The sequence below is a fragment of the Schistocerca cancellata genome, chromosome 4 (genome assembly GCF_023864275.1).
Source record: "Schistocerca cancellata isolate TAMUIC-IGC-003103 chromosome 4, iqSchCanc2.1, whole genome shotgun sequence".
Taxonomy (NCBI): domain Eukaryota; kingdom Metazoa; phylum Arthropoda; class Insecta; order Orthoptera; family Acrididae; genus Schistocerca; species Schistocerca cancellata.
In genome coordinates, this window is record NC_064629.1 from 778,638,757 (window position 1) to 778,661,841 (window position 23,085).

Genomic DNA, 23,085 nt, shown 5'->3' on the forward strand with positions numbered 1-23,085 from the left:
TCATATACACGGATATGTATATGAGGATGGATATGTGTGTGTGTGCGAGTGTATACCTGTCCTTTTTTCCCTCCTTTTTTCCCCCTAAGGTGAGTCTTTCCGCTCCCGGGATTGGAATGACTCCTTACCCTCTCCCTTAAAACCCAAATCCTTTTGTCTTTCCCTCTCCTTCCCTCTTTCCTGACGAGGCAACCATTGGTTGCGAAAGCTAGATTTTGTGTGTATGTTTGTGTTTGTCTGTGTGTCTATCGACCTGCCAGCGCTTTTGTTTGGTAAGTCTCATCATCTTTCTTTTTAAATATATTTTTCCCACGTGGAACGTTTCCCTCTATTATATTTATTATATAATTGATTAGTAGTTACCTTGATACGTTGGCTATTAGCTCCTTCTGGTGTTAAATAGAGAAGAGATATTTTAGGATTTTCTGAATTCAGATCCTGTATGATATTTTTTACTTCTGAATTTGACATTCTTGAATTTATTGTACTGCCAACAATTCCATACTCCTTTAAATGGTCTATCTGGTCCTGGCACAAACAATCATTGCAGATGGTCAATAGATATTTTGAATAACAATTAAAGTTGTAAATGCTCTCAATATCACAAAAACATAAAAAAACCTTGAATAATTTAGTGAAATTTGTTAAGTTCACAGAATATGCCACATATTTTTGAACAGATGAAAAATACTCATTAAAACATTTGTAGTTTGATACTGGTATTTGACGATACTCCTTTACTGGGTAACAGTAAGATAAATAAACAATTTGTCAGCTGCGCCAGTGTTACTTATGTTTCTTAACATTATGGATACATACTCACCCTTTTTTCTAATAGTGGGCTCTGTAATAATTGTGATAGTTTTTTAAGTTCTGCTTTCAGTCTGTGATTATTGCAGTCTTCTAGAATTGCACATTGGAACAATTAACATTTTTCTCTTCTTGTTTTCTTTTCATGATGTATTCATTCACTTTTAGTATTTTAAGGCAGTTGTTAACTGGGTAGATCACTTTTGTGTGTAACTAAACCAATAGTAAAAATAAGATGCAAATTCACTGAGAGTAATACAGTGCTTTTCATACCAGTGCAAGCCTGAGATTTTTCAGTATTTACATAGTGGATGGTTCTTCCTGTCATTTTTTAAACTTTTGTTACTGACACTGATTTTAAGCTTCCAGCTGCACCTAAACCTATGGTAGTCAAAAATGTCCAGCTTCAGAACTGATACATTGTACATGAAATGAGTCATATTAGTTACAATGTTGTCAATGAATGTTTTTCTGCTTTGACATCTCTAGTGGGCTAGTTCATCACAAACATTAAACTAAATTGCTTTAGCATTCACATCAATTTTTTTTAGCTGCAGCCAATAGACGACCTATCTATGTTTATATTTGCAGTTAGTGCAATGGTAACCCACTCATTTTCATTGCAAGACAAGCAGGTAATTAAGAATTCTGAAGAATTTCAAAGAGGCCACTCAGGAAGGTCTATATAGACCTATAATGATTAAGTACTTTTCCCTCACGTTCAGTTAATTGCTTCAAGTTCTATAATAATGATAATGCAAAAATTGTTTATAACTATTGCATTATATGTAGTTGCTACCCCTTGCAGCATAGATTGCTATCCAACCACCACATTTCCTTTCTCTGCTTAAAGTAAAAATATCATGAATAGTTGCTGACATACATTAAGTTCAATGACAACAAATTTCATAAATGAGAGCCTTTCACAAACATGGATGCACACTTGACAGATAATGGAATATTCTATATGCTGGGAAAACTTGAAGAAACACATGGCAACTTCTGATTGTTCAGTGACCCCAGTGAATGAGAAAATGGCATAGAGACACCTTTCTGAAAGACGAACTGTTTTAGGTGTGCAAGAATGCCACAATCCTGTTATGTAATGCTTTTTCAAAAACTTTTTAAAAGAAAGTATGACACTTTGATAAAAAACAAATACAGACTACAATATGTATATGAAGATAAAAAATATTATGAAAAGGAAAGTTGCTACTCACCATATGGCAGAGGTGCTACGTCACAGATATGCACAATAAAAAGACTGTAAATAAAGCTTTCAGTCAGTAAGGCCTTCATCAACAATAAATGACACACACACACACACACACACACACACACACACACACACTCACTGACGCAAATGCAACTCACACACACGACTGCAGTTTCAGGCAACTGAAATCACCAGTGTTTTTTCAGTCGTCTGAGACTGCAGTTATGTGTGTGAGTTGCGTTTGTGTGAGTGTGAGTGTGTGTGTGTCTATGTGTGTGTGTGTGTGTGTGTGTGTGTGTGTGTGTGTTGTCTATTGTTGATGAAGGCCTTGCTGAAATCTTAATTTGTGGCAGTCTTTTTGTTGTGTCTATCTGAGATTCAGCATCTCCGCTATATGGTGAGTAGCAACTTTCCTTTTCATAATATTGTTACATTCTATCCCGGATTTTCCATTGCAAGATAAAGAATATTCACAGAGACTGTCTTGAATGTGATGTAGATTTAAAATTATATAAGATGGTAGAATATTAAATGTTACATTAAATCATTCAGAAAAAGTATTAATGCTTAATAATGCATAATGGTATCATCTGCATTGCTCTGCGATTAATAGTTCATCAAAACATATCATGTGCATGAGGAACGAAGTGTAATGGGCATGAAGCTGTGACAGAAATGTTCTACATAAATTGTGACTTAATAGTGATAGAAGCAACAAAAAGACCTGAAAATGACAAAAGAACTCTACATGCTGTCAGAAAAACATGATGAAATGTTTATTCAAACCACCATATGAAAAAATTAGGCATAATTAGATGTACAATGTACCAGAGAGATATGCAAAATCTAAACTAGGTCTAGACAAAATTAAGATTCCTTGCAGAAATCAATTCCGTAATCTCCCTTTCGAAAGTGAACATACAGGTAAAACTGTTGAACACTGCACCTCGTTTAAAAGTGATTATTCTAAATCACCAAATTAAATGCTACCAGAAAACTGAAAAATACACCAGTTACATCACAGTGGACTAGTAGAGCCAGACTGCCATGAAATAAGTTCAAACGAACAGTGCGACTATGTAAATAAAATGGCAGAAAAAATTTTGTGCAGTTTTGTTTGTTGATAGTCACAGCAGAGAAATTGCACAAATTTTTTGTCACCAGCAAGATCTGAATCTATGAATGTGTGAAATGTGGAGCAGATTTGGAGAAAATTCTGTGGAACTGTAAAATCAAATGTGAACTGCAAAAACAATGTATGCAAACAATGTGCACAATAATGAATTTGAAATAGCAACCAGAGTCTTCAAAAGACACATAGTATACAAATGGGAATCAAAAAGAAATTGTGGCTGGCATAGCACACATGCATGACCTTTTTGAATCTACTTATGTAAACAGAGTCCAAAAAGTCAACAAGTTCTACAGAAAAATCTGCCAGTCCACTTCAAATGCCTCTTTTTCCTCACCACAGATGGTTTGGAAAGAAAGACTTTACAATGCATCCAGATAAAAGGGAAAAAGCACTACTCAGTCAGAGGATTAAAGTGTGTCTGAATAGTATTTATTCTAAAATGAGAGCTGTGACCCAAGTACACTGCCAACAGAAAAGGACACCTGTACAGCATCATACTCATGTAAGGCCATCATAGTACCCACAAATGTTTTCCTAGCAACTAATCAAGTAGCAAAAGTACTAGAATAGGCACTAACATAAGCATCTACAGAGGAAAATGTTTAGGAAACAACAGCAGCCCAAAACTCACAAAAATGTCTGCAAAGGTAGAGAAAACTGTCACTGCATGTATATCTCCAAACACAGCATTAGCACCAGAAGAGGACACAGGATCAACACCAACAGAAGAGGAAATGGTGGTCATATCAGGTAAATCTGAAATTTTATCAGCAAAGAGAAGGTATCAAAATAATGTCAACAGAAGTAGAGAAAACACCGGCAGCTGAAATATGCAGTGCAGCATGCAGGCAAAAGATAATGGCCTTGTCTCATCTGAAGGATTTTTTAATTTCAGGCATGAAAAAAAGGAGGCTACCATGAGTAGTAGATGTGTCTCTGGCACTGAGGAACACCTGAAATTATTAAAATTGAACAAAGTTCCAGGGCTCAATGGAATCCCTGTCAGATGTTATAGTGAATTTGTGGCTGAATTAGCCCCTATTTTAACTATAATCTATTGTACAGCCTTCAAACAAAAGACGTGCCAGTAGTTGGAAGACAGCACAGGATATACTTGTCTACAAAATGGTTTGCAGAAGTGATCCACGAACCTATTTCTCCAATATCCTTGACACCGATTTGTTGTAGAATCTTGGCCCCCTCCATGCCAATCAGCATGGACTATAAACATCAATCATATGCAAACTCAACTCGCACTTTTCTAACATAAAATACTGAAAAACTTGCATCAAGGCTGTTAAGATGATGCAGTATTTCTTGATTTCTGAAAAGCATTTTACTCAGAACCACAACTATACTTACTACCAACATATGGGTATCATACAAAATTACGCACTGGGCTGAAGATTTTTTGGTAGTGAAGATGCAGAAAGTTATCTTGGATGGAGACTCATCAACAGATGCAGAAGTAATTTCGGGTGTGATTCAGTGAAGCGTGCTTGGACCCTTACTGTTAATGTTGTACAATAATGACCTTGTGGACAATTTTAATAGTAACCTCAGACTGTTTGCAGATGATGCAATTAACTATAATGAAGTACCGTGTCTAAGAGAAGCTGAACAAATATTTAGTCAGATACTGATAAGATTTCAAAGTTGTACAGAGATTACCAGCTTGATTTAAACATTTAGAAGTGTAAAATTGTGCACTTCACAGTATAATTTGTCAGGAAATGACACAAAATGATCACATATGCTCAATAACAGGTAGAGGAGATGGTGGGCTTTGGTTTATTGGTAGAAAACTAGGGAAATGCCACCAGTCTACAAAGGAGCGCAAAGGGGTGTGCTTATACATCATTTTTACGAACCATCCAATAACATTGTTTGAGTGTGTGGGACCTGTATCAAACAGGACTAACAAGTGATAATAAATGTTTACAGAGAACAAGAGCACATTTTGGTCACAGATTTACTTAATCCATAGCAGAATGTTACAGAGATGCTGAAGAAATTGAACTGGCAGACTCTTGTAGAGAGTGGTAAATTATCCTGCAAAAGCCTACTTACAGCGTTTCAAGAACTGGCTTTAAATGATGACTCTAGGAATATACTAAAATCCCCAACATATAGCTCCCACAAGGATCATGAGTACATGAGTAGATTAATTACAGCGTATACAGAGGTATTCTTCTTGCACTCCATTCATGAATGGAACAGCAAAAAGCTCTAATAACTGGTGCAATGGAACATACCCTTTGCCACACAATTCAAAGTGGTTTGCAGAGTACAGATGTAGATGCAGGTACAGCTGTAGATACAGAACTGGGAACACAGACTTAATATGTAGATAATATGTCGATAACAGTTGCTAGCCTCATTTGAATATACAACACTGTACATTTCAGTGTTCTCTCCACCTCTGCCTGAAGTATTTGCACTATCATATTTTTCAAACGCTTGCTGGTTTTATCACTAAATATTCATTTTTCAATATTATTTTTACTATTTTGTGAATGAAGTTTGTGGTTATACCATGATCTGTTGCATAGGCTACGGTCTAGATCAGGTTGAAAGTTATCAGACACCATGTTGAGTTATGTGTTTTCAAAACTAAAGTGCCATACTGAATGTTTTTCATATTTATATTTGTGCACTACAAAAATATCTAGTTTAATTAATTAAAGATCTCAAAAAAAGGCATCTTTTTTTTCCGTAATAGGTTGTGCAAAGGAGTCAGAAAATGTCACACTGGTGACTAAAACTGTTACAGCAATGTAGCTTGTTTGACTTCACATCTAGAGTCACATTGAAGAAACTGAACTGGCATATTCTTGAAGAGAGACTTTGATTATCTGACAAAAGCCTGCTTGCAAAGTTTCAAGAACCAGGAAATCAACTGTTATTCTAAGACTATATGCAGTTCCCGGAGTTGAGAAAATAAGTCTATATCCAATTTTAGGATTCAGTAACTATTAGTTATCCATATTACAACACTGTCACCTTCGTATTTACAACATGTTTACAACAGAATGGGGGGAAATGCCAAATTTTGAACATTTTGTAAAAACTGGCATTTTGGGTTATGTTACACAATTTTGCTTTGTTTTTTATTTATCATTTACAAGAAATTTGCCTGTCTCTAACCATGTAGTGACAGATACTGATCAGAAAAATGCCATATAATTATTCACAAGGCTGGTTTAAGGCCCAAGTGACACAAGCTGCCGTTTGGGGTGCCAAGCTGTAAGATTCCTATACAGGATATATCACAATTAGAAAAGGCTGCTTGGGGCACCAGGGGAATCCAAGCACAAGGTTTGAAGGGTGCCAAATGATAAGTTGCTTGTGTGGAGAAATGTTCTTGAATCTCTGTTAGTTTTTAGGTGTAGATGTTTAGACAGAAAAGATTGCTATTTTAAATATGTACAAGAAAGTCTTCCCACAATCAAACCTGTGTAAATTTGCAGCCTGTCACAACATGGAAAGCGGGAAGGAATGTATGCAGAAACAACTATGAACAAAATACTTATGATGCTACTTAAATTAAACTTTTTCCCAAAAATTAAATAGGACCTTTAGAAGAAACCCATGGGCATCAAGAAGCATTAAAAAATCTTAAACTTATAGGTACCTGACATCCATCAAAAAATAGATACGATGCCCCATCCCTTTTTTTCAGTTTCACAAAAATTTCTTGGCAAATGCCTTAAAGGTGACAAACCCCAAAAGGAGTGGAAAAAGGTCACGATTATGTCAGTATTTCAGAAGGAAAACAGGAGAGATTGTGAGAACTATCATGGCATAAGTGTGGTCCCACTCATGGTGAGAATATACATTTGTATCCTAAAAAAAGAGGATAAAAGAAAAAAGACCTGAATCTGAAGAACAAAAGGGATTCAGATCTGGTCACTTCTGCACTGGCGGAGTAGTTATCCTCAGAAATCTAGTTGAGAAAAATAACAGGAAGGGGCTTACCACTCACCTTGTCTTTATAGAACTCTAAAAAACTTATGACACAGTTCCATAAAACAAATTGTGGGCAAGTCTAATCAATAATGCCATGTTACCAAGTTACATGAAAGCTGCCAGACTGATCTACACAGGCTGTATAGTAATAGCAAAAATGAAAAATCAGCTGACTCAAGGGTCTGAAGTGACAAAGGGTCTATGCCAGGGATGCACACTTGCCCCTTCATTGTTTAAGCTCTACTCAGAGGAGGCATTGAAATCTTGGAAAAGAAAATGCAGAGGAATGGGTATCCCCACATATGACAAAATCTTGTTCACCTTATTTTTTGTTGACAACCAAGTGATTGTAGCTGGGGATGAGAAAGATGCTAATTCTATGCTTTACAAATTGAAACAAGAATATGAAAAATGCACACTAACTACAAACATAACTACAACAAATTACCTGAAGTTGGTAGAAAATACTATTAATGACATGCAAGTGGGTACTGATATTGTTAAAGGGTGCCATAACTTTAAATACTTGGAGTGACACTATCGTCAGACACTAGAAGTATGAATGGCATATACCATAAAATTCACCAGGGCAAGCACGCCATAAAACAACTAAATGGTATCCCCTGGAACAACAACATAAAGTGCAGAACAAAATATACACTCCTGGAAATTGAAATAAGAACACCGTGTATTCATTGTCCCAGGAAGGGGAAACTTTATTGACACATTCCTGGGGTCAGATACATCACATGATCACACTGACAGTACCACAGGCACATAGACACAGGCAACAGAGCATGCACAGTGTCGGCACTAGTACAGTGTATATCCACCTTTCGCAGCAATGCAGGCTGCTATTCACCCATGGAGACGATCGTAGAGATGCTGGATGTAGTCCTGTGGAACGGCTTGCCATGCCATTTCCACCTCGCGCCTCGGTTGGACCAGCGTTCGTGCTGGACGTGCAGACCGCGTGAGACGACGCTTCATCCAGTCCCAAACATGCTCAATGGTGGACAGATCCGGAGATCTTGCTGGCCAGGGTAGTTGACTTACACCTTCTAGAGCACGTTGGGTGGCACGGGATACATGCGGACGTGCATTGTCCTGTTGGAACAGCAAGTTCCCTTGCCGGTCTAGGAATGGTAGAACGATGGGTTCGATGACGGTTTGGATGTACCGTGCACTATTCAGTGTCCCCTCGACGATCGCCAGTGATGTACGGCCAGTGTAGGAGATCGCTCCCCACACCATGATGCCGGGTGTTGGCCCTGTGTGCCTCGGTCGTATGCAGTCCTGATTGTGGAGCTCACCTGCACGGCGCCAAACACGCATACGACCATCATAGGCACCAAGGCAGAAGCGACTCTCATCGCTGAAGACGACACGTCTCCATTCGTCCCTCCATTCACGCCTGTCGCGACACCACTGGAGGCGGGCTGCACGATGTTGGGGCGTGAGCGGAAGACGGCCTAACGGTGTGCGGGACCGTAGCCCAGCTTCATGGAGACGGTTGCGAATGGTCCTCGCCGATACCCCAGGAGCAACAGTGTCCCTAATTTGCTGGGAAGTGGCGGTGCGGTCCCCTACGGCACTGCGTAGGATCCTACGGTCTTGGCGTGCATCCGTGCGTCGCTGCGGTCCGGTCCCAGGTCGACGGGCACGTGCACCTTCCGCCGACCACTGGCGACAACATCGATGTACTGTGGAGACCTCACGCCCCACGTGTTGAGCAATTCGGCGGTACGTCCACCCGGCCTCCCGCATGCCCACTATACGCCCTCGCTCAAAGTCCGTCAACTGCACATACGGTTCACGTCCACGCTGTCGCGGCATGCTACCAGTGTTAAAGACTGCAATGGAGCTCCGTATGCCACGGCAAACTGGCTGACACTGACGGCGGCGGTGCACAAATGCTGCGCAGCTAGCGCCATTCGACGGCCAACACCGCGGTTCCTGGTGTGTCCGCTGTGCCGTGCGTGTGATCATTGCTTGTACAGCTCTCTCGCAGTGTCCGGAGCAAGTATGGTGGGTCTGACACACCGGTGTCAATGTGTTCTTTTTTCCATTTCCAGGAGTGTATTATCTATAATTGGAAGGAGAAACAACCTTGGTCGTATTTTTTTGTTTTATTATCCGCATCATCAGTGCTGTAAGATACAATTAAAATTGTTAGGGACTAGTATTAACAAGCTTAGAGCAATCACATAAACAGAACACTCCATGGAGTCGCCAATCAATAAATATACAGTATTATCTGTCATTCCATTGTTGAAAGTATACAACATATTGCACAGAGTTGTGGAAATTAATACAAAGGCCAAAAGACTGCCTACTGGTTGTCAAGATGGATTTTTGGAGGTGGAGCTGTCGATTTTCTAGGCTTGCTCATGTAACAAATGGCAAAATCAGAGAGATCATGATTGTTGGCAGCACAATTTTAGACTCATAGAAAGGAAGCACCTACTCTGGTATGGTGAATTACAACATATGCCAGACAGAAAATGGTTGAAATAAATATGGAAATGGACTCCACATCAAAGAAGAAATTGTGACAGACCTTAAAGATGCTGGAAAGATGACATCATAGAAGCAATGGTGGTGAGAGGCCTTAATGAAGGAAACTGGTCCAACCACAAATGATGGAAATTTTGATGCAAGAGGTGGCAGCAACCATTGAAAACTCACTGATATATACAAAACACAAAAAGTACAGGAGAATTTACAGAAAAGGAACGGTAGCCGCAAAAACATGCAAGCAATAAAATATTGCTGAAGGTAGAAAACAAAAGCAATGTGGCCTGGAATATTAACAACAGGAGACAACAAAAGTCAGGGAAAAACACCACAATTCACAAACTGAAAACAAAGATACACGAGTAAGTCACCCAAAGGAATTAGCAAACTATGCCAAAATATACTTCAGTAGTATTTCTCAGAAATTCAGCAGAAATTTCCAGATACCAACCAAGGGCCAGACAACAAACTAAATTGTACTACTATGCGAGGTGACACATGTAGCCAATTAAAAAATTAAAAAAATGACAAGTCTACATGAAATCCCATTTTGTGTTCTTAAAGGATACATAAATAACATAAAATCTCTGCTAACAGAAATAATTTATGTATCATTCAAATCTGACTGTTTTCCCAGATACCTGAAGCAAGCAAAGTCTTGCCTATTATTCACAGCCGATGCAGTAAATGTAGAAAACTACAGACAAACTTCAGTACTATCTTCCAGTTTCAAAATTAAAGAAACAATAATAAAGAATAGACTAATGAGCTACATAAATAAACATAACCTTCTTTGCAATGAACAATTTGGTTTCAGGCACGGAAGAGGTTCAGAGTCTGCTATAGTACAGTTCACAAAAGTTGGTCTAGAAACCCTAGACAAAGGTGTTCTTGGATCTGTCAAAGGCTTTTGACATCATTGACCACACAAACTTATTACATTAATTAATGAGACCACAAATAGGAGGTGTGTCACATATGTAGAGTTTCAATCCTATCTGGAAAACAAGGTGCAACAATTTGGATTTTCACATATGTCAAGAAGATAACAAGTAAAACTCTTATCAGACCCAACATATACTTATATACACAGCCCTCAGAGGATGCATTAGGTCCAATCCTTTCCCTAATCTGTATTAATGATTTTGCAGGTGTCAAAAATTGAGAAAAAATACTATTTGCTGATGGCAGCACCACAATGATCACAGATAAAATGCAAACAATGACAGAAAAAGCCAGTGATGGTTCCAAAGATGTTCACAATTGGTCAGCGGACAATAGAAAAATACAAAATGTAAAGATGATAAACAATTTGAATTTATGATTGAATAAAAAATACAATGGTGCTAGATTAAAAGTCAACAATACAGTACAAGAACATGTAAAAAGAGACCACATTCTTGGGGATAAATGTAGACGGCCAGTTGAAATGGACACAACATATTGGTTTGGCAAGAAGAACATCTGCAGTACTTTAAGCCCTTCGAATCTTTGTTCCAATATGCAACATTTCATGCCTCAAAGTGACCTATTTTGGATGTATTTATTCAGTCCACAGTTATGAGATCATGATTCGGGAAATAAGTGCTGTGAATATGCAGACTTTTGTATGATACAGAAAAGTACTGTGGGTACAATAACAAATTGTGCTGAGTTATTCATAATACTAGAAATTTTGACTGTCTCTGGTGATTATGTTGTTGTTATGGCCTTCAGTCCAAAGACTGGTTTGATGCAGTTCTCCACACTACTCTATTCCCTGCAAGCCTCTTAATCTCTGAATACTTACTGCAGTCTACATCCTTTTGAACCACTTTCTGTAGTCATCTCTTCATATTCCTCTACAATTTTTACCCCACACACTTCCCTCAAATACCAAATTGGTAAGCCCTTGATGTCTCATAATGTGTTATCACATGATACGGTCTTTTGGTCAAGTTATGTCACAAATTTCTTTTCTCCTGAATTCTATACAATACCTCCTGATTAGTTACACGATATACCCATCTAATTTTTAACATTCTTATGTAGCACCACATTCCACATGATCCTATTCTCTTCTTGTCTGAACTGTTTATCATCCACATTCCACTTCCATGTAAAGCTGCACTCCAGACAAATACCTTCAGCAAAGACTTCCTAACAATTCAATTTACATCCGAGATACCAAATTCCCCGTTTTCAAAAACAGTTTTCTTGTCATTGCCAGTCTACATTTTATATCTTCCCCACTTCATCCATCATCAGTTATTTTCCTGCCCAAATAGCAAAACTTATCTACTACTTTTAGTATCTTGTTCCCTAACGTCATTCCCTCAGCATTGTCTGATTTGATTTAATTTGACATCATTCTTTTATCCTTGTTTTCCGTCTTTTAATGTTCATCTTACTGCCTGCTTTCAAGACACTGTCCATTCTGTTTAATTGTTCTTCCAAGTCCTTTGATGTCTCTGCCAGAATTACAGCATCATCTGCAAACCTCGACATTTTTATTTCTTCTCCATGAACTTTAATTCCTTCTCCAGATTTTTTTTGGTTGCCTTTACTTCTTGCTCAATATACAAACTGAATAACATCAGGGTTAGGCCACAACCCTGTCCAACTCCATTCTAAAGCACTGCTCCCCTTTCATGCTCCTCGACTCTTATAAGTGTATCTGGTTTCTGTATAAGTTGTACATAACCGTTTGCTCCAAGTATTTTACCCCTGCTGCTTTCAGAATTTCAAAGACTGTATTCCAGTCACCATTGTCAAAAGCATTCTCTAAATCTGCAAAAGCTAGAAATGTAGGTTTGCTTTTCCTTAACCTATCTTCTAAGATCAGTTATACAGTCAGTAATGCCTTGCACATTCCTACATTTCTGAAGAATCCAAACGGATCTTCCCTGAGGTCAGCTTCCACCAGTTTTTCCATTCCTCTGCAAATAATTTGTGTCATTAATTCATACCATGACTTATAAAACTGATAGTTTGGTAATATTCACACCTGTCAGCAACTGTTTTCTTTCGAACTGGACTTACTATATTCGTCTTGAATCTGAGGGTATTTCCCCTGTCTCATACATCTTGCTCATCATGTGGAACAGCACTGTCATGGTTGGCTCTTAAAAGGGTATGAGTAGTTCAGACAGAATATCATCTACTCAAGGGACCTAGTTTTGACTTACGTGTTTCAGTGCTCTATCAAATTTTTCTCACAGTATCACGTCTTCTAACTCATCTTCACCTACATTCTTTTACCCTTCTATAATATTACCTTCAAGTTTATTTCCCTTGTATAGCCCCCCTGTATATTCCTTCCACATTTCAGCTTTCCTTTCTTTGCTTAGTACTGGCTTTCCATCTGAGTTATTGATGTTCATACAGCTGCTTCTCTTTTCTCCAAATGCCTCTTTAATTTACCTACAGGTTGTATCTGTCTTTCTCCTAATTATGTATGCTTTTATACTTATATCTGTCCTCTACCCATTCCCGCTTAGCCATTCTGCACTTACTGTCAGTCCCCTTTCTTAGATGTTTTAAATTCTGTTTCACTTGTATCGTTGGCTGCATTTTTACATTTTCTCCATTCATCAATTAAATTCAGTACCTCTCGTCACATCCAAGGATTTCTATTATTACCTATTTGATCATCTGCTACCTTCACTATTTCATCTTTTGAAGTTAGCCATTCATCTTCTATAGAATTCCTTTCCCCTGCTTCAGCCAATCATTACCTACATCTACATCTACATTTATACTCCGCAAGCCACCCAACGGTGTGTGGCGGAGGGCACTTTACGTGCCACTGTCATTACCTCCCTTTTCTGTTCCAGTCGCGTATGGTTCACGGGAAGAACGACTCTCTGAAAGCCTCCGTGCGCACTCGAATCTCTCTAATTTTACATTCATGATCTGCTCGGGAGGTATAAGTAGGGGAAAGCAATATATTCGATACCTCATCCAGAAACGCACCCTCTCAAAACCTGGCGAGCAAGCTACACCGCGATGCAGAGCGCCTCTCTTGCAGAGTCTGCCACTTGAGTTTGCTAAACATCTCTGTAACGCTATCACGGTTACCAAATAAACCTGTGATGAAACGCACTGCTCTTCTTTGGATCTTCTCTATCTCCTCCGTCAACCCGATCTGGTACAGATCCTACACTGATGAGCAATACTCAAGTATAGGTCGAACGAGTGTTTTGTAAGCCACCTCCTTTGTTGATGGACTACATTTTCTAAGGACTCTCCCAATGAATCTCAACCTGGTACCTGCCTTACCAACAATTAATTTTATATGATCATTCCACTTCAAATCGTTCCGCACGCATACTCCCAGATATTTTACAGAAGTAACTGCTACCAGTGTTTGTTCCGCTATCATATAATCATATAATAAAGGATCCTTCTTTCTATGTATTCGCAATACATTACATTTGTCTATGTTAAGGGTCAGTTGCCACTCCCTGCACCAAATGCCTATCCGCTGCAGATCTTCCTGCATTTCACTACAATTTTCTAATGCTGCAACTTCTCTGTATACTACAGCATCATCCGCGAAAAGCCGCATGGAACTTCCGACACTATCTACTAGGTCATTTATATATATTGTGAAAAGCAATGGTCCCATAACACTCCCGTGTGGCACACCAGAGGCTACTTTAACGTCTGTAGACGTCTCTCCATTGATAACAACATGCTGTGTTCTGTTTGCTAAAAACTCTTCAATCCAGCCACACAGCTGGTCTGATATTCCGTAGGCTCTTACTTTGTTTATCAGGCGACAGTGAGGAACTGTATCAAATGCCTTCCGGAAGTCAAGGAAAATAGCATCTACCTGGGGGCCTGTATCTAATATTTTCTGGGTCTCATGAACAAATAAAGAGAGTTGGGTCTCACACGATTGCTGTTTCTGGAATCCATGTTGATTCCTACAGAGTAGATTTTGGGTTTCCAAAAATGACATGATACTCGAGCAAAAAACATGTTCTAAAATTCTACAACAGATCGGCGTCAGAGATATAGGTCTATAGTTTTGCGCATCTGCTCGACGTCCAATCATTTGGAACCTTCTGTTCCTCTAGAGACTTGCGGTACACGGCTGTTAGAAGGGGGGCAAGTTCTTTCGCGTACTCTGTGTAGAATCGAATTGGTATCCCGTCAGGTCCAGCGGACTTTCCTCTGTTGAGTGATTCCAGTTGCTTTTCTATTCCTTGGACACTTATTTCGATGTCAGCCATTTTTTCGTTTGTGCCATCCCCGACAAACCCCCATCCGGACCCCCACAGTGATGCCCATTGGCAACAGCCTCAAGCTGTGTGACCGAATCCAACACTGACTGAAGCTGGGAGCGAAGGGATGCCAACTCAGCCTACTGTCAAAGACAATCATATGGGGTATCTAGTGAAGTTTGTGACTGGATTGAGGAAATTTTAGTAGGGAGGACACAGCATGTTGTCTCGGATGGAGACTCATCGTCAGATGCAGAAGTAACTTTAGGTCTGTCCAGGGAAGTGTGTTGGGACCCTTGCTATTCATTTTGTATATTAATGACCTTGCAGGCAATATTAAAATCAGGCTTTTTTCAGATGATGCAGTTATCTATAATAAAGTACTATCTGAGAGAAGTTGCATAAATATTCAGTCAGATCTTGATAAGATTTCAACATAGTGCAGAGATTGGCAACTTGCTCTAAATGTTCAAAAGTGTAAAATTTTACACTGCACAAAATGAAAAAATGTAATATTCTATAACTATAATATCAATGAATCACTGTTGGAATCAGGAAACTCATACAAGTACTTGGTTCAAATGGTTCAAATGGCTCTGAGCACTATGGGACTCAACAGCTGAGGTCATTAGTCCCCTAGAACTTAGAACTAGTTAAACCTAACTAACCTAAGGACATCACAAACATCCATGCCCGAGGCAGGATTCGAACCTGCGACCGTAGCGGTCTTGCGGTTCCAGACTGCAGCGCCTTTAACCGCACGGCCACTTCGGCCGGCACAAGTACTTGGGTGTACCACTTTGTAGGGATATGAAATGGAATGATCACATAGGTTCAGTCATGAGTAAAGCAAGTGGTAGATTTCAATTTATTGGTAGAATACTGGGAAGTGCAATCAGTCTACAAAAGAGTCTACAATTGCCAAGATGAGAAACATAGAAGTAGATATCCTCAGTGTAACAAAGCAGCTTAAATCACTTAATAAAGGCAAGGCCTCCGGCCCAGATTGTATACCAGTCACATTCCTCTCAGAGTATGCTGATAAAATAGCTCCATATTTAGCAATTATATACAACCACTCGCTCACAGATAGATCCATACCTAAAGACTGGAAAATTGCTCGAGTCACACCAATACCCAAAAAGGAAAGTAGCAGTAATCTGCTGAGTTACAGGCCTATATCACTAATGTCGATTAGCAGTAGGGTTTTGGAACATATACTGTATTTGAACATTATGAAGTAGCTTGAAAAAAACAATTTATTGACACATAGTCAGCACGGATTCAGAAAATATCATTTTTGTGAAACACAACTATCTTTTTATACTCTTAAAATAATGAGTGATATTGACAAGGGATGTCAAATTGATTCCATATTTTTGGATTTACAGAAGGCTTTTGACACTGTTCCTCACAAGCATCTTCTAACCAAACTGCGTTCCTATGGAGTACTGCCTCAGTTGTGAGACTGGATTCATGATTTCCTGTCAGAAAAGTCACAGTTCATAGTAATAGATGGAAAGCCATAAAGCCATCGAGTAAAACAGAAGTAATATCCGGCGTTCCACAAGGCAGTGTTATAGGCCCTCTATTGTTCCTGATCTATATTAACGACATAGGAGACAATCTGAGTAGCCGTCTTAGATTGTTTGCAGATGATGCTGTCATTTACCATCTTTTAAAGTCATCTGATGATCAAAATGACTTGCAAAATGATTTAGATAAGATATCTGTATGGTGCTAAAAGTGGAAATTGACCCTGAATAAGGAAAAGTGTTAAGTTATTCACATCAGTACTAAAAGAAATCAGCTAAATTTTGATTACGTGATAAGTCACACAGATCTGAAGGCTGTAATTCAGCTAAATACTTAGGGATTACAATTACAAATAACCTAAACTGGAATGATCACATAGATAATATCGTGGGTACAGCAAACCAAAGACTGCGATTCATTGGCAGAACACTTAGAAGGTGGAACAGGTCCACTAAAGAGACTGCTTACACCACGCTTGTCTGCCCTATTGTGGAGTATTGCTGTGCCATGTGGGATCTGCATCAGGTGGAACTGACGGATGACATCGAAAAAGTACAAAGGAGGGCCGTTCGTTTTGTATTATTGTGAAATAGGGGAGATAGTGTCACAGACATGATACGTGAATTGGAGTGGCAATCATTAAAACACAGGTGTTTTTCGTTGCGATGGGATCTTCTCATGAAGTTTCAATCACCAGTATTCTCCTCCAATTGTGAAAACATTCTGTTGCCACCCACCTACATAGGGAGAAATGATCATCACGATAAAATAAGATAAATCAGGGCTCACACAGAAAAATTTAAGTGCTCGTTTTTCCCGTGTGCTGTTTGAGAGTGGAACGGTAGAGAGACAGCTTGAAAGTGGTTCAATGAACCCTCTACCAGGCACCTTATTGTGAATAGCAGAGTAATCACATAGATGTAGAAGAGATTGCTTACAAATCACTCATGTGACCTATCCTACAGTATTGCTCAAGTATGTGGGACTTGTACCAGATAGGACTAATATGGGATATTGAATGTATACAGAGAAGGGCAGCACGAATGGTCACCAGTTTGTTTAATCCACGGGAGAGTGTCACAGAGATACTGAAGGAACTGAAATGGCAGACTCTTTAAGACAGATGTAAACTATCCCAAGAAAGACTATTAGTAAAGTTTCAAGAACTGGCTTTAAATGATTATTCTAAAGATACACTACAACCCCTACATACTGCTCACACAGGAATTGTGAGAATAAGATTAGAATAATTACTGCATGCACAGAGGCATTCAAACAGTCATTCTTCACATACTCCATACATGAATGGAACAGGAAGAAACCCCAATAACTGGCACAATGGGATGCACCCTCTGCCATACACCTCATGGTGGTTTGCAGAGTATAGATGTAGATGTATATGTAGATGTGTTAGCTGTTATTAAGTTATGTTCTGTGCAAAACTCTACCAGATGGCTCCTATTTCATTTCTTTCTCCCAATCCATTATCACCTCCTATTTTTTCTTCTACATGAGAAAAAGTACCACCACAGCTGTATCTCGAGAATGTCTTTATTGTCTCATATGACTAGTATAGGTGGCACATTACTGCCATCCTCAGGCCTTGTTTGCCAAAGAACAATAACACAATGTCAATATTTGAAAACTAAACAACTATAAAACAATGAACACATAAAATTATGTAAATGTAGGCATGTAACTCACTCGGGGAAGAGTTGGCATGAATCCTTGAGAATTCAATAGCAAGGCAATATCTGTGTTAAATCGTCTATGTGAGGGTGCGAGGGTTACAGTAAACTGGCAGTGGTGAATCGGGAAAAAGCTACATGACTCCCAGTCCAGAGGGCAGGGGGGGGGGGGGGATGGGGGGGGGGGGGGACCTGCAATGATCTATGAGTTTACATGAACCAACAAGTCACCACCAACAGACCTGCTGATGCTAGCTGTGGTGTGAATTTAGCACCCTTCAACTGGCAGGCCATCTGGGGGTCTACCATATGAGGCTGTGGTTGTGCAGCCATTCAGCTGCCATTGCCCTTGCAGAGAAACTCTTTCCTGCCTGCCTCTTCTCATGTGGACAGACGCTGACGTTGTTGTGACCTGTCTCATCCACACTGAGTCCACAGTGTGATTCAATGTTTCACTACTACTTGCATCGCATGATAGTATAAACTCTTTGGTAAGCTACATTGATCAGCCAGATCATTATGACCACCAGCCTACTATCGATATAAACCCGTCCAGACGATAGCCGCGTCACCTGGTGAGGAATGACTGCAAGTCAGACACAAACATGGTACATGTACACCACGTGATCAAAAGTATCCGCAAACCTTGCTGAAAATGATTTACAAGTTCGTGGTGCCCTCCATCGCTAATGCTGGAATTCAAAATGGTGTTGGCCCACCCTTAGCCTTGATGACAGCTTCCACTCTCACAGGCATAAGTTCAATCAGGTGCTGGAAGGTTTCTTGGTGAATGGAAGCCCATTCTTCACGGAGTGCTGCACTGATGAGAGGTACCGATGTCGTTCTGGTTGACATATAAATTTGTCCTACTGTGGTGGGTGTTAACTTCGTGTTTATCTTGGATGCAATTATGTGTTCACTATGGTGTTTGTAATAGCTTACTCACATTCCAATTGTCTTATTCATTATTAGACCTACTCCTGTATTCCCCTATTTGATTTTGTATCTATAAAGAAAGAGTGACAAGAAATTCACTTCCTACTGCCACCAAACTTCACTAATTACCACCATATATAACTTCAAGCTATCCATTTCTGTTTATAACCTTTTTAACCCTTATTAAGGGCTCTAACATTCCATGCTCCAACCCGTAGATTACCACTTTTGTTTTTCCTGATGACAACATCCTCCTGAGTAGTCTCTGCCTGGAAATCCTAAAAGAGGATTATTTTAATTCCTGAATATTTTACCCAAGAGGATGCCATCATCATTTAATCATACAGTGGAGCTGGAGGCCCTTGGGATAAATAAAGGCTAAGCAGTTTCAGCTGTTCACAGTAAAAGAACAGCAAGGCAATGTTGGTTGTGTTCAAAGGCCACATCTACATTTACATGGATACTCTCCAAATCATATTTAAGAGCCTGGTAGAGGATTCATCAAACCACCTTCACAATAATTCTCTATTATTCCATTCTCAAACATCGCCTGGAAAAAACGAACACCTATAACTATTAATACAAGCTCTGATTTCCCTTATTTTATTATAATGATCGTTTCTACCTATGTAGGCTGACATCAACAAAATACTTTTGCGTTCAGAGGAGAAACTTTGTGACTGAAATTTTGTGAGAAGATTCCACCTCAACGAAAAATTCCTTTGTTTTAATTATGTCCACCCCTAATCCTGTCATGTCAGTGACACTCTCTCCCCTATTTTGCGATAACACAAAGCATGCTAGCCCAGCCCAACAGTGCTTAACTTCGGTGATCTCTCAGGAACCGGTGTTACCACTGCAGCAAGGCCATTGGCCTATACAACAGCCTGCCAAGGGAAATAACAGAGGTAAATGATCCCAGCACCTTTAGTCAAAAGTTTATAGACATTTATTAAATAACCATTATTACATTGTTAATGGACATTGAAAGTAGCCCCTGATAGCCACTTAATATCCTTGAACATGTAATATGTAACTTAGTATCCATCAACATATAATATGCAGCAAAATATGACATAAATAGATTCTGTTTAATATCCTTGAAGATATAATATGTAATATAGTATCCATCAATATGAATAAAGACAAGTCAAATTAAAATGAGACAGACTATACGCCAAGCCAAGTCTTGAGTACTGCTCTCGAGTGTTTTGGATCTGCACCACATCAGATTAAAGTAAGACATCAAAGCAGTTCAGAGGCAGGCTACTAGACTTGTTAACCATAGGTTCAAACAACCTGCAAGTGTTATGGAGATGCTTTGGGAACTCAAACAAGAATCCCTGGAGGGAGCCAATGTTCTTCTCAAGGAACACAATTGAGAAACATATGAATGCGTGGTGTCTGTTCTTTTAGACATGTCCGAAAGAACAGACCCCATGTGGAATCCACAGCTGCCATCATGAGTTCCTTCCCTTTTCTTTCTTTTCTGCCCCCTCCACCATTAGCTTAGATAACTATTGAGAAAATTTAGAGAAATGACATTTGCAGCTGACTGCAGAACAATCCTACTGCCATCAACATACATTTCATGTAAGAACCACAAAGATAAGATATGAGAAAATAAGCCTCATAAAGAGGCACATAGAAAATCACTTTTCTCTCACTCTAGCTGTGAGTGGAACAGGAAAGGGAACAACCAGTAATGGTATAGGGTACACTCTATTATGCACCTTACAGTGGCTTGTGGAGTATGTACTTAGATGTAGGTGTAGCATGGTGCAGAAATTGGCAACAAAGGTACCTGTGAGTATAGTAGTGCCCTCTGCTGGGAATCAGTAATATACAGTACGAACATTCATTGCTGTGCCATTTGTATGTTAAATGAGCTCGATGTGAAGTAAGTGAGTAGTGTGTGTGTGTATGATTTCACTATGGAGGCCAGGAAAGAGGAACATTGAGATGCAGTGCAGGTTTTGATTGCAGCATAAGTTCATGAAGTGAAATTCATACCCAAAATGTTTGCTTTAGAGACAAACACAGCATGTCACATGTGCATGTATTTTTGTGGAATAAACAGTTTTGAGAAAGTCAGGTGTCATTGAAAGGGCAGTCTGCCAGAACAGGCTCATCTTGATATTACCCCTTCTGTCATTGCTGGGGTGGATGCTGGAGTCAGAAATAACCAATAGCGGATGGTGGAAGACAACTGGCTCATGTTGGGCATAAGCCATAGTATCGCTCGCATCATCATTACACAGCATTCCATGTCCCACGAAATCTGTGCTCAGTGGTTTCCCACAGCCTGATGGAGTAGCAGAAGCTGAACAATGGAGAATATCATTTCTGTCCTGTACTGTCAGAAGAGATGAAACATAGTGTCATCATTTTGAGCCAGAGAGCAAGCATCATAGCCCTGGCTAGAGATAGCAGTCATGTGTGCATGAGGCATGCCTACTTGTGTGAATGTGTGTGTTTTTCTTTCTGTTGTGAAGAAGGCTTTGGTAAAAAACTCAATATGTATCAATTTTTTCGTTTTGCCTGTCGGCAACTCATTGTTTCATCTTTACAGTAAGTAGCAATCTATCCTTTTCATAACTGTTGATATTCCAATGTGAACTCTCCATTGTTTGTGCAATAATTGAAAAATTTGATTTGGAACACCTTCTTACATGTTGCAAAAATAATTTATTTATCCTATGAATTTCTTGGCCTGTGTGAAATGAAACCTGTCTTTCAGTATTATGAAAAAAATATTGTTGATGTTATGCAAATTCCCCAAAGCACAACCAGACTAATCAACAGCCTGATAGAGAAGTTTCTGAGAGAGAGAAATATTTCTCATGAAATTGTCTGAAAGTATAATTTCTGATAGTGGTTTGTCCTTTAAAGTATTATACAGTGGTGGTAGCATACATGAGTGATTCACAGCACAATAAACAGGAATGGTTTGTGAAATATGTATTAGTAAAGGGCCAAAAAATTTGATACTTGCAAACAAAGCACCCCACAACTAAAACGGCACCATGTTTCAATCCAGCCAATGAGAAAACAGATGGAGTCAACAGATCAGCAGCCGTAATTGAAGGATGTCAACCAATGGGAAGCCTGCTGAGTGTATACATATTAACCTGATGGGACTGGAAACACTGGTGATACAGAACAGCGACCAACACAAAAACATAATTAGTGGGTTTTGCGGTAAAGAGAAAGGACTAGGAAATAGTAGTGATAAGAAAGTAGCAAGTGAACTTGATGCCCATAGTGGATTAAAATCTGAAGTAGGATCAGTCTTTCATGACAAAATGAATGACAGTCAGGTTATTGATGAGATGGTGAGGGTATCATCACCTACATAATATTCTGATATTCAAACTGAGGAAAGTAGTTCAGAAATTTTGGAAAGAGTTAGCATTAAACAGGAATTAGACAAAGAGAGTTGGGGGGTGAAGTAAATATCTATTGCTAAGAGAATTTAGTTATGAATGAGAATGGTGTCACAGCAGAGCTCTAAAAAGACAGCAAAATATGACAATTTGGAAGTAGAAATAAAAGAAACCACTCAAAAAAGTAGTTAGATACTGAGATAATTTCAAAAGCAGATAAAAATAGTAGTGTCAGGTAAAAAATGCCCAGAAGGTAACATTCCATGTATATGCAGTGTACAATGAAAATGTATTGGTGTACTGTATGAAGTTCAAGAGACGCAATGAATGACGTGTTGTATTGGACATTAGTTTGGCTAATAAATGCCATTTTTACACAATACTTTGAGATGAGGCTGGGAAGCATAGGGGATCACGTAAAAACCCCTGCTTAACAACCTGCAGAGGACTCACATTCTTTGTAGTACATGTTGTGGTGAACATGATGTCTCAAATGAATTGTGATTTTTCTTCCTTTCCTGAATCACAATCCGCTTTCACTAATCGTTATTATGAAAATTCTTTAACTAGTTTATAAACAGATTAGAACCATACAACCATAATTGAGACTAAGCAGATTATTTGCATCTTGGAGTATTTTAATGCTATATGGTCAGTATCCAAAAAGAGCTGTTTTGAAAGT

At 39.1% G+C, this 23,085-nt stretch overlaps 1 protein-coding gene across 1 annotated transcript in view; it reads right to left on the reverse strand.

Annotated features, from left to right (window-relative positions):
• Positions 1–23,085, reverse strand: part of LOC126184423 (ATP-dependent DNA helicase Q5-like) — a 179,010-nt gene that overhangs the window by 116,161 nt on the left and 39,764 nt on the right. The window contains exon 3 of the mRNA XM_049926812.1: positions 364–528. Within this exon, the coding sequence (XP_049782769.1) occupies positions 364–528 (165 nt within the window). The remainder of the gene's footprint in view (positions 1–363; positions 529–23,085) is intronic.